General features: G+C 38.3%; 1 protein-coding gene across 1 annotated transcript; it reads right to left on the reverse strand.

Moving 5' to 3' along the window:
* Positions 1 to 6,685: 6,685 nt before the first annotated feature.
* Positions 6,686 to 12,466, reverse strand: LOC121525643 (sphingosine 1-phosphate receptor 3). The gene is made up of 2 exons (XM_041811730.1): positions 12,265 to 12,466; positions 6,686 to 11,794 (listed from the first exon to the last, which is right to left on the reverse strand). The coding sequence occupies exon 2, from the start codon at positions 11,727 to 11,729 to the stop codon at positions 10,608 to 10,610; it is 1,122 nt and encodes a 373-aa protein (XP_041667664.1). The 5' UTR covers positions 11,730 to 11,794; positions 12,265 to 12,466; the 3' UTR covers positions 6,686 to 10,607.
* Positions 12,467 to 13,350: the final 884 nt, after the last annotated feature.

The raw sequence follows: 13,350 nt of genomic DNA on the forward strand, positions 1-13,350 counted from the left end.
ATACAGTTGGTGGAACAGGACAGAACAAGGGCAGTTTAGTCAGGACCACTTTGTCATAAAACACACATTTGTGGTTATAAATATTTCTTTCTTATTAGCAGTTCTTATTTTGCAGAGTAGGCAGGATAGAGCAGCTTAAATGTGGCAGCATGAGTGAGATTAGCCAATAGCGAGCTTAGAGTGAATCAGCTGGGGGGGTCAGATGATCAGGGCTTGCATGAGACCAATTATATGGCAGCATTTGACTTTGAATTGATGCAGTATGCTTGATATTTGGGTGGGGTCTAACTGACATTTCTAGGCCTGACCCAAGCTTTACAGCAAGTGGGTTATTTTGGCCTGGCTTATGTCTCAGGTCTTAAAAAATATATTGTGAAAAAAGGCCAAGTTAACAGCTAACATTGCTACAGTGTGGCATTACTTTATGGTATGAAAAAAGCTTACAAGTGAGCCAAGTTATTTAACATTCACTATCTATGTATCACCTTGAAGAAAGTAAATTTGCTGGCATTTGATTCGCATCAATACACTCCAAATGGATCAGAGTTAATGCTAATGCTAATAGCAATGATGCTGTCGCCATAGATTGTCTGCTACTTTGATCTCTGACTAGTTGGTGCTTTACATTGTAGGAAACAGTAGGCAAAGTAGACTGTTACAGTGTAGTATGGAGATTTTTCCTGAATCAGTACAGCGTCTAGTACTAGTACTGTGGAGCTAGCATTTGTTCATTCACTGCATAATACATGCTGACTATAGCTGTATGTACTTATGGTGTAGTGGGCAGTCTCAAATACAGCCAAAGTCTCTCTCATAGCACAGATCATTGAAATGGACTTTTGTGATGAAACTCTAGCATTGTACCTTCTCTATATCAAGGGTTTTTCTAAACTATCGCCAGGGAGCTAAATGTGGCCTGAAGTCCATTTTTAAATAGACCCACAGCAAATTCTGTAGATTAAATGAAATATGTCCTACATGAAGCATGTGATTGATTATACTGTACTTCTTAGTTTCAGCACAAGGCAGTACTGCAATGTTGATTCTGTAAACAAACATTTTGACAAGAGTGATTTGTTGATGTGTTTTTTTTTTTCATGACTAAATTGAGACAACACTGTAAATGGTAAACATATTGGCAACCAAATTAATATTCATGTTGTGAATTATAACATTTGCCTTGTCAGTCATTAAGTAGCCATTCAAGCCTACCCAATCATGAAGCATATGCCAACCTACATTGGATTGGTTATACTAACTTGTTTATTGTCCTCAAAGTGAGCTACATCCTCACCTTATATATATATCCTCATCCTTATATATTTCTGCACCCTTTCTGCAGGGCACCCCTGCTCCATATACTGCACCCCTGAGTGGGTGGGCCATCTCTTTCTCTCTCTGAATTGGCAGGGCTATTTCTCTTTTCTAATGTGGTGTCAGGGCCAATACTTGGTCAGGGGAGTGTTTGTATTGAAAAAGAGCTTGTTTGAAACAAGTTTGAGCCTCTAAGGTAAACATAAACAAGCTGTTGGAAGCACTATTCTGTAACACAGAGCTGAAAACAACAAACCCACAAGAATTTTGGCTCACTCACTTTTTAGAAAGCTATTACTCAAAGATATATTAACTTAGGATATTTTTGATATGTGCTATATCAGTATTCAAAAAGTCACATATTATACCTTTAATGTGTGAATATCTTGTGGCAGTACCACATTATTGCCGCTAGATGTCTTCATAGAAATACACGTTCACTCTGTCAGACACTTGAATGTCCTTGTGTTAAAAGTAAAGGATCCTGGTTGCCTATTGCTTTACAGTACAGGAGAAAATCCAAATCTACAAAAAGCAAGCTCAAAACCATTTTTGCCAAACCTGCTGAGAGTTAACTTGTACTTCACAGTCCACTGTACCCAATCCAAACATTCTGCTGTGATTAGGTTACACACACTCTTTTTGTAGAATCCAGATTTTAAAATTGCTTCTAGAGATAGTCGTCACACTTAAAAATGCTCTCATCCTTACTATTGTCAGTACTCTGATGGATACCAAATGAATGGGGCATTGTATTTGATATGCACTGGACCACTTCAGTTGAACCAAAATCAGCATGTGTTCAATGAGTTTGATAAGACAGATGCAATGTAATATAACGTGCCTGTATTTTGCTGCAAGAGGGAGTGTACAGTACATGCATCTCGCAACAATACATTTTTAGTAAAAGCAGTATCAGGATCATTTAAAAAAATTATCCACCTTAAGAGTTGTTTTGATTTAAACCTTCCATTGATTCCTTGTGTCCCTTTTGTAGAGCAGAGGGTTTTTCCAACTTTGACACAACACCATTAAGAATCAGACAATATCTATGCCACATTTTGACACAGCAGCAACAAAACTAGAAGTCATAGAAAGCCAGTGTTTGATGAGTTCTTGTTTTTAATAATACAAAATCATGTGGCAAGTTCTGTACACCATGTAAACTGCACAAATACATTTTGATGCTTAAAGTAGCCATCATATTGTGATTTTTACAGTGTGCTGGAAATTTCCTCATTTTTTCTTAATGCATTTATTCACCTGCTATATACCTGTATTATTACACATTTGTCTTTTTTAAGAGAATCCTGCATGTAAGATATTTTGACCTTGGATTAACATTTATATATTTTATATGTATGTCTGACAAAGAAACACAACATTTCTACATGTGGAGACAATTCAACACGCTGGCTGCCTTTACAGTGCAGTGCACTCTGGTTGGTGATTTTTAAATGCTGCACCTTTCTTCTTCCTATGGACTGTTATCCTTAAGGCCTGTGGCTGCAACCACCATATGCTCCAAAGCTGCAAGACAGTCTGGCTGCAGACCGTAGATCTCAGACGCTCCCTCAGTGCTGTAATTTTCCAACTTAATTTCTAATTTTGAATTTTTTTTTAATCTACTTTATTCATAAACAAAGTCTGGCAGTTGCATTCATGAAATTCCTACATTGAAGACATTACTGGACCGAGGCATACAGAATCACACAAACGCTGGTTCAATGAAAACAAAACAGGAGCTTTTAAACGTACGATTCACAATGATGGTGATCTTGTCCCTTTCATCCAAAAATCCAACATAATAGAGATAATTCCACAGTGTAAAGCTGTCCTTTCTGCCATCTTAACTTTCCAATGGCACGCCGCTATGTGCCAACAGGAAAAAAAGACAAACAGAGCAGATGCTTTGAGGGGCACGTTACTTTACAACGAAAAAGTAGCTTGAGTACTCTAACGGATAACTTTTTAACACATTACCCCCAACACTGGTTTGCATTACTACGTAGCTGTGTTAGCTTTAGCAATGTGAGCTTTAGCAAACATAGTTCAAGCTAATGTAGCTATGCAAGCTACATAGATAACGTAGCTACATAGCTAAACTTAGCTTTGTAGATTTGTAATGATATCCATAAGCATCATGAGCTTTAGCTTTTGCAACTTTTGCCATCTTTTTGTGTGGCTTTGCAACTAACGTAGCTATGTAAGCTACGTTTGCTACATGAGAGCGTTTTCATGGATGACAAGCTTTTACCCTGTAAGCATACTGTTTACTCTGCTTTATGAAACTTTTCGTAATTAGGGTCAGGTTTTTAGATTTTGATCGTTGGTATCCTTCCCCTTCCCCTAACATAACTGAGAGTTTAATCTGATTTTATTTTGAAATTTTTTAGCATATCTTTCTGTTCTGATAGTTACTGCATCTCACAGTAATGGTCTGCAAAACGGAAGAGCAATGCATGCATTTGATGTCACTACCCAGAGTGCATTGTGAAATAATGGCAGCCTACATGTGAATCTGATTGAGAAGTCTTCTCAAAATGTACAAATCTAGCATGTTTCTTTGTACAACATACATATAGAAGATACTTGTGTAGGCTTCCCCTTAAAATAAGGCATCAAAATCATAAAAATATGTCAGAGGTGTCTGAAGTATCATCCCTTTTGATAGAAAGATGAGCAAAAAGTGCACAAGGAATCAGTGAGAAGTAATCTGCCATTGAATTTTACTTTGTCTAATTTTCTATGACATAATTTCATCAAATCTAATATCCTGGAAGAGGAAATAATGTGCTAAAGTTTTAAATGAGCTCTTTGCTAATATAAATACTTTTGAGGTTAGAATTTGAAATAATCAAATGTGCAAACTCTGAATGAAGCAAATAGAGAAAAAAACAACTCCATACTTGAATCTCTCAATTAACTGCGTGACATAATGAAATTAGACAACCAAACATGCTGGGACACAAAAAGAACACGGCTTCTTTCCAGATTTCTGTTGATGAAAATGTGCCTTTTATTTGTACAAATGGTCTTTTTTCTTTCTCTCTCTCTTCAAAGTGCAATAGCTGATCTTCAATGGGGCATGCCTGTTCACTAGAGGTCGTGTTTCGCCCTGCTGCGTGTTGCTGCTTGAGACTACTGTTTTCTCTCTCTCTCTCTCTGTCTCCCTCCCTCCCTCCCTCTCTATTCTATATTATAAATGTATCATTTCCAGATTCTTAATATAAATCTTTGCTGGAGGGAAATCTCACAGAATCTCACTATTTTGGAAAAGGAATAGAAAAAGAAAAAGGAAATAAAAACCAAGAAATGAGTCCAAATGATGTTTACAGATTTAATCTTTTGGGTTTTTTCATTATTCTGTATGACTGTTGGCAATAAAACTGTGAATGTGTAGAAGCTTTTCTGTTATCTCTGCTGTAATAGTAATGATAATCATCATTATGAAAGTGGTGTAATTGTTAGGTTGCATGAAAAGGCATGAAAAAGGTATAAAAAGCTCTAAAATATCATCTTTAAAAACGGGTGTGCATTCAGACAACTAATGATTCAGGCCAGTCGTTGGAAGACCTGGAGACCAGGCATATTACCAGGGCCCATGGTAACATCCATGGCACAACCAGGGGCTCGTGGCAACCCTACCCAACCAGACAATACCCTAGATGATACCAGATATGATATGCAAGGATATCCAGAGCACAACCAGGGTTGTGTCAATCCTTCCTGTCTAATGGTGTCCTCTGGTGGCTTACTCCTCATATCCACACCTTAATTCAGCCTCAATTTTTTGCCCTTACATGCTTAAAAGTTGTGCACTGTGTAGCACATGTGGAGGAGTTTTATCACCAAAGCTTTCTTATAAGTGAATTGCTCTTACATAACAACAAAATCCCTCATTTGAGTGCCAGTATGCCAAGATAAAACTATAAATTCTGCACTTATCTGCACTCAGATATGCAAGACTAAGAAATACACTATAACCTACAATCTTTAACGATGACATTTTCATCTATGTAGCATGTTTAATTGGTCAAATAATATGCACCAGTGCTAGCCTAAATATATTCAACTATTAACCTGATTAAGCAATGATTTAATTTAGCTGCAAAATGTCAGATAATGGATATAGAACTTGCTGGTAAAATTATAAAAGCCCATTTTCACACACAGGTACTTAAATATGTATTTAAATTATGTGCCAATATTTAACAGTATCAGTTTTTTGAAAAAAACAAATGTCTGTTTCTATTACGTTGTATTTATTTAAAAATGATTTTTTTGATTTATTTTCATTTGGCCAGTACTGCCATCATGCTACTTCTTTTTGAAATCCCCCGTCTTCTGTGTTTGCACACAGTCCTGCAGTCTCATGCCCTTATATGGGCATAAAAGGGGTGTGTCCCTATACCAAAATATGGACAAGCTTCCAGCTCACGAGCATACAGCATAGATGGATAGAAGTACACAGGTGAGAACAATTTAGCACTTTATGAACATGTCATGAATCTGATGTAGGTTTCTCTTACAAACTTTCTTAAGCAGGAATTAAAGAAAAGCTTTGGAAAATATTGGTGAATGAGGTCTATTGTCAAGTAACTGGGTCAATTTTGGCACCCCCCCTGTGGACAAGTCAAGTTTTAATAGTTTTACAGTAGTGGAAATACTTTTTTGAGTAATACCTGGTAAGTTAATAAAACTTTAAATATTATGTAAACTGATTGCATAAACATTTTAAGTAACTGAATAAAACAGTATATGTTAAGTTGCAGGTACTTCAAAATCAACTCAGTTACTCTTAGCTTTATATTAGGTTGACTTTTTAAAGTCAAACTATACTGTGGAAACATCCCTTTGCTCATAAATTCTGTTCAATCAACTCAAAACAACATCATTAAGTATTTTTGTAAAGCTACATGTTATCCTTCCATGGAACTTTTCCCATTTTTCGATTACATGCTGTAACCTTGAATATCTGTAGAATTCAAGCTAGGCCAATTCAGGAGACAACAGGTGACAATAACTGAAACATGCAGGAAACAGGATGTCCTGCTCCATTATGTTCAGAATATCATCTACAGTGTTTTTTTTTTTTTTTTGTCCCCACAGGTGTGACTTCCCTAACTAAGTAACTTCACTCATGGTGCAAAAGGATTCTGGGACAAATCTGCACATTAAGAGATCAAGTAATTTGTGTATAGCCACAAAAAAATACGAAGAATGGTTGAGTAATTTTAACTTTAAACTAAAAATATGTTCTATCAACTCACTGGCTATTTTTTTCTTTAACATTTTCATGTTTGCTTTTATAGTGTAGGTCAGTAGTGATGGTAAAAGTTTGATAATGTGAGCAACACAAGTGTAAATCCTCGATTCACCTTCAGTTTATTCTGATTTGGATGCTTTGCAGAAGTCTCTTAGACATACATACGAAACCACAAACATAACTCAATTCCCATTATACAAGAAAAAAAAACATTCATTTATTTGCATTGCGGTCAAACCACTAGTTTTCTCATCTAAACAGGAAACAGCATGAGAAATGGCAGAATGGCACTCTCTACTGGAGAAAGAAGGTATTTCAGGTGGGTCATAACAATATCATGTTTTTTCCACCCAAAATGTTTCAAAGCTTACAGCTTGAATCCTATAAATAGCTGCACTGGCATACATGCTCAGTCAACATGCCCCTTTTTTCACGTTTTAAAGCATCATGCCTATAAAATAACTGAAGACAAACTTAGGATCTTGCAGAGTCAACCAGAGTCCTACGGTAAATTTGCTTTAATTTTGGTACTAGGCTAAGGATTAAAAGTATACAAGCAGTATGTCATGTCAATATACCAACAGTAGTCAGAATTGAGAATAATTACTACCAGTATTAACCAGCAGATGGCGCCCTGGTATAATTTTAGTTACTGTATTCCTTGAATCAGATCCTTCATTTGACTATAAACATGATTCTACTTTAATATGACAGAAGTTGCAGGTAAATCTTCATCATTCATCTCATTTACATCACATATATAATTCATAGTGCAGTTTTATATTATATTTACTGCACAGTATAACTGAATAAATTCAAAATTACAGATTACATTGCATAGAATAATAAATAATTTATATTGTTTTTTTAAAACAACACTTTTTGGCTACAATCTTTCATCATTACATTTTTGCAGAAATATAATTGCACTTCATTCATTGCAGGTGATTTTTTTAGCCCTTTATGTCTTTGATAGTCACATGGGTAAACACAGGTAGAGGACCTTTGACATTAAGGTGATTGCTGTCCTGCAGAGTCAACATACAATTAAAATGTCCAAGCTAATATAAAAACAGCCCTTTTTCTACCTCTTCACCATGCAGTTTGTAGATATCTAAACAGGTTTATCTGTTTATATATTAAAAAATGATGTTTAACTTTGTGTTCATATAAAATCTACTTAACAAAGAGGTATCATTCATTGTGTAACTGAACATTTTTGCACTGCATAAACTCAAATCTTAGCAAGTGTTTTTCTCTTATTTCCACTCCCAAATATCTCATTCCACTTGTAAAGCCACATTCATCTGACAAGTCCAGACAAACAAAAGTAAATATATATATATATATATATATATATATATATATATATAATTATATATAAAGGTAAAAATATGTAGAATTTGCAACTACAATGTCTTAATTCATTAAAAAAGACAGCCAACTTTTCCCCAGTTTTAAAAGCCTTACAAAGTCTTAATTCTTTTGCTCCTGATTTGCACTTCTGCATCAAATCCACGTTGTTGCCTCTGACATAGTCCCACACAGCTCTGAACCCTATGCACCATCTCAAAATTAGAGAGAAAAGACTCAGACCACTAGCCCTGTGATTGGTCCACTGAATGTCAGTAGGTGACTGCTAATCTCTGAGTTGTTACATTGCACGTTGGTGTGATTACTTACGGTCATTCGAAGTGCATTTCCTCATCTTTAAGTCTTACAGTGGCCAAAGAAGTGTCAAAACCTCAGCTAACCCAGCAGCTGTAATTTCCATCTCCTGCGAAGTCACCTCTTTTTTTCGTTGCAATAATTGCAGTTTAATAAACTGCTGCTCAATTTTATCAACACCTACTTCAATATAATACATGTGGTGTCAGTTGCCATGGTTTATTGTAAACAAACAAGAAGGAAATGTTGCAGAAAGACTGGAACCTGGCATAGAAATTTAACTGCTGAGTAGCCCTTGACATCAGTACCACAGAGGGACACAGAGACATCAATGCACAAGTATGAAGTGGTGTAGGTCAGTGGATCCCATTTTTTTTTTTTACTTGCAGTCCCCACCATGCACGAAAAAAGTGATACATTACTATCAAAAATCTACTTTGAATTCAGGTGTCAAAATAAGTCTACACAATTTTTTTTTTTTTTTTTTTTTTTACAAATTTGCACGGACAATTTCTTACGTGTTTATCATGATTTTAGCTAATATGTGCAAATCTAATTGCACCCAAAGCCTTGAACCCATTCTAGGATTTTTTGCACCCTCCTAGGAGGTCCCAGACTCCTGATTGGAAACCAATGGCGTAGGTCACTATGGTGTGGCTACAACAAAGGTCTGACGCAGTAGTATAAACCAGATTTTATAGTTGTAATGGTCTCCTCTTGTCAGGGCGGCCAGCACAACAAAGCTGACATGATGGACACAAAATATTGACACGGAAATACTGAATGTAATGACAAAGACTTGCTACATAAGGCATGCTGTTCTGTTGCTGTATCTCTATGTTTTGTGCAGTGTACTTGTGATGGATGGATTATTCTTTGTATTTTATAATGTACAACTACATCCTCCCTTAAGCCCTATAATGTCAAGGCCAGACACCTACAAGTTGATCAGCGACATGATGCCAGTTACTTCTTATTTTGGAGCATTTTACTTAACAGTAAACCATCATTTTGTTTCATGGAAACATTTCACATAATAAGGGAGAAAAGCTGTTAAAAGTGGCCTTCCTGGTTCATGTTGCTATTAATCTTAGAATGCAAACAGCCTCCAGGCCCCTTTTAACAGCTTTTCTCCCTTTTTATGTAAAAGCAACAGAGGTGAGTGGAGATGAGCAGCAAATTTGAACACTTTTTTTTTTTTTTCTTTGAGAGCCCCCTGGGGACAGACTTCACATGCTGTGGTTGCAAAAATAGGACGGACAGTCTGGCTGCAGACTGTATATCTCAGACACCTCCTCTCGCAGACTGTTACTGTGAGAAGTCGTCCCTGCAAGAACAGAAATGCCATAATTTGCCCGGACAACATATTTCCAGTTTAATTTTTTTTTATATTTTGCTTTATCTATAAACAAAGTCTGGCAGTTACACCTATGAAATAACTATATTGCGAACATCACAGACTAAGCAATATTTTGTAAATAATACAGAGGAAAAAGGTCAGGGGTCTAACCTTTGGGTAAAATACGCATAGACCTTTTTTAGACGTAGATAGCTTTAGCTAAAGCTTACATACAGTAGTTATGCTAGCTACACAGTTAATGATTATACGTAAATCAATGCAGTTAAGTTAGCTTTAGCATTGTGAGCTTTAACACAATGCTAAAGCTAAGGCTAACATAGCAACGTTAGCTATGTTTTCTACATAGCTACGTTGCAACATAGCTTATTTAGCTAACGTTAACTTATTTAGTATAGATATTCATGAGCTTTGTGAGCTTTAGCTGTATCTATGTTAGCTACGTAGCTACATTATCTACATAACTTGTGCAACTAATTGAGTTGTGTAAGCTTTGTTTCCTAGAAAATGTCTTCAAGAAGGACAAGCTTTTTTTTCCTTAAAGCAGACTGTTTACTTGTCTATATAAAACATCATGTCCTCATCTTAACCGTAGCCCTCACCGAACCTGAAGTTTAAGTCGATTTTATTTTGTGAGTTTAAGTTCAATGTTTATCTGGACTCGTCACATAAAAGTGGCTACAATCTGTGTAATGACAAATAGTTAAATGGAAATTCTAATAATACACTTGGTATAACTTTAAGTATTTTCTAGCCTACCTCTTACATTACACTAATGAATATTATGGACACTTCTATATGGCTCTGGGTTATGGAGGATGCAATTAAATTAGTATCAAGCATAAAGGAGAAACCACTGATCTGCAGCCCCATTAAGTCAAGCAACACTTTTTTTTTAAGACAGTCACACCTCAGTTTCTGTAAACACTGCAAAGGCCTTTGAGCTTGCACACTAGGACCACCCTCACCTTCCTCCTGCAGATACACCCCTCCCTTCTTTCACTCTCTTCTGTCACTCTCAAGTACAGCCTGAGCAGCCCCTCCTGTCACCACAGCCACCTCTCCATGGGCTACGTCAGCCTCCGCCTGCTTGCAGCTCTGCTGGCTCTGGTTTGGGTTGTTCTGGCTGCTCCATGACTTGCTCCTGCTGCGGCTGGGCTCCAGAGACTGCCTGTTCTCATTTCCAGAAGCCTTCCCCCTGTAGCATACGCCACACACCAGACTCAGGAAGGCTCGTCTCATCTCGCGGCTTGCCAGGGTGTAAATCACGGGGTTCATTGCTGAATTGAGCACGGCCACTGCTATGAACCAGTCCGCCTTGTAGAGGATGGGGCAGCGCTGCTTGCACGCTACGTCCACCAGGAGCAGCACAAAGATAGGCGTCCAGCAGGCGATGAAGACCCCAACTACAATGATGACGGTGCGCAGCAGGGACATGGCATGCTCAGAGTTTCTGCTCTTGTTCACCTTTCTGCTGCTGGACTTAACCAGGATGTAGATTCGTGCATAAAGGACAGACATGGCTAAGAGCAAGAGTATGTAAACTATGATGCAGAAAGCTACATATTTCTTAGTGTAGAGAGGGAGGACTGTGGAGCAATCAGGGAGGTTATCCAGGCAGTTCCAGCCTAGAATAGGCAACGCTCCAAGAGATATTGCAATCAACCAGCAGGTTCCTATGAGGAGAAACACTCTGTAGTTCTTGTTGGCATCATAAGGCCTCATTTTAATCATAGTCAGGTGTCTCTCTATGGCAATAGCCAGGAGACTGAAAATGGAGGCACCAAGTGCTACAAACATGCTCCCCTCTCTGACAAACCAGAGAGCAGGTGAGAGCTGCAAGGTTTTCTCTCCAGATAGAAGTAAGTTGACTATATAGGCAACACCAGCCAGGAGGTCACATAGAGCCAGGTTGCCGATGAAAAAGTACATGCGGTTGTGGAAACGGTGGTTTCTCCATATGGCAACCAGCACAGTGAGGTTCTCTAGGACGATGAAGCTGCAAATGATGAGGAACACGATGGTTTTGGTGTCGATGGTGCCCTTGGTGGTGCCAATGCTGGGCCGGTGGTCTAGCTTGCCTGTGTAGTTGTAGTGGAGTTCAATTTGAGGGTTGGTCATGGCTGCTGACACTGGATGTCAGAAGAGAGCAAGGAGTCCAGTGTCAGCAAATCCACCGAGTTCAACTGCAGAGGAAGATTTAAGCGTTAATACTGACAGCAGGCAATGTATAATCAATATCTATTTTTCTTAATTCAACAACAATTAATTGTTTTGTCTGATGCATTTTTATTGAAGTATCCTATTTTTCTTATTCCAAAGCAAACCGAGACCATTCAGCCTAGCAAAAACACATCATAAACGTCGATTTTTAATGCTATTAAGCAAAAAATAGAGCCTGCACATATAAAAACACCATTTTTTCTGTTTGTTTGTTTACATAGGGAGTCTGGCCGTTGCTCAAAACTGCCAGGAATCCAACTTAAATTAACATTTGTCATTCACAAAGCTTTTAAAACATGAATTAGCTTAATCTGAATTCAGTCACACACATTAGACATAGCAAATAGATCACTCCGCCAGTGGACCTAATTAATGTATTTTCGCTGGGTTAAGCGGACTATTTTTCCTTAATGAGAGCAGTAAAAGTACTTACCGCGGAGTGTTCGCAGGCAGGCTTCAGATAAAAGTTAAACGCACACTGACAGACACACATTTCATCGCTAAGTTGTCGTTTCCTCTCATTTCTTACGTATGAACTTTAATTCCTTCTTCCTCTCTCGATAGCAAAGCGCAGCTCCTCATCTTTCACTGATGTCTCCAAACTCCGCAGCAGTCGACGGTTGGCTGGAAGTCACTCCCCCCGCTCCCCCCTCCTCCAACCCGGGCAGGCAGAGCTGAGAGGCTGGGACGGCTGTACCGGGGTCAGTTAAAGTCACAAAAGCATATCAGAGCCAGGAGGTATGTGGAAACTCATACTGTGTTTAAGTTGTGTTGCAATTATATTGTCTCAGACACGATGAAAAGTTCCTCTGTAATTTATATGTCAGAGTCAGACTTAAGATTAACTGACAAAACAATTCAGCAGGTCTTTATTGAAGAAACAACCAACGTACACTATATTGCCAAAAGTATTCGCTCACCTGCATTGACTGGCATATGAACCTAAGTGACATCCCATTCTTAATCCATAGGGTTTAATATGACGTCAGTCCACCCTTTGTGGCTATAACAGCTTCAGAGTTCCTTTCACTGGAACTAAGGGGCCAAGCCCAGCTCCTGAAAAACAACCCTACACCATAATCCCCCCCTCCACCAAACTTTACACTTGGCACAATGCAGTCAGACAAGTACCGTTCTCCTGGTAACCGCCAAACCCAGACTCATCCATCAGATTGCCAGATGGAGAAGCACGATTCATCACTCCAGAGAACGTGTCTCGACTGCTCTATAGTCCAGTGGCAGCATGCTTTACACCACTGTATCCGACGCTTTGCATTGCACTTGGTGATGTACGGCCATGAAGCTCTCTACGCACTGTTCTTGAGCTAATCTGAAGGCCACATGAAGTTTGGAGGTCTGTAGCGATTGACTCTGCAGAAAGTTGGCGACCTCAGCATTTGCTGATCCCGCTCCGTCATTTTACGTGGCCTACCACTTGGTGGCTGAGTTGCTGTTGTTCCCAGTCGCTTCCACTTTGTTATAATACCACTGACAGTTGACTGTGGAATATTTAGGAGTG

Source organism: Cheilinus undulatus, linkage group 17 (assembly GCF_018320785.1).
Source record: "Cheilinus undulatus linkage group 17, ASM1832078v1, whole genome shotgun sequence".
Classification (NCBI taxonomy): Eukaryota; Metazoa; Chordata; class Actinopteri; order Labriformes; family Labridae; genus Cheilinus; species Cheilinus undulatus.

Excerpts from the sequence above, each read along its gene's own strand:
- LOC121525643 (XM_041811730.1), bottom strand. The coding sequence starts at position 11,729 with ATGACCAACCCTCAAATTGAACTCCACTACAACTACACAGGCAAGCTA.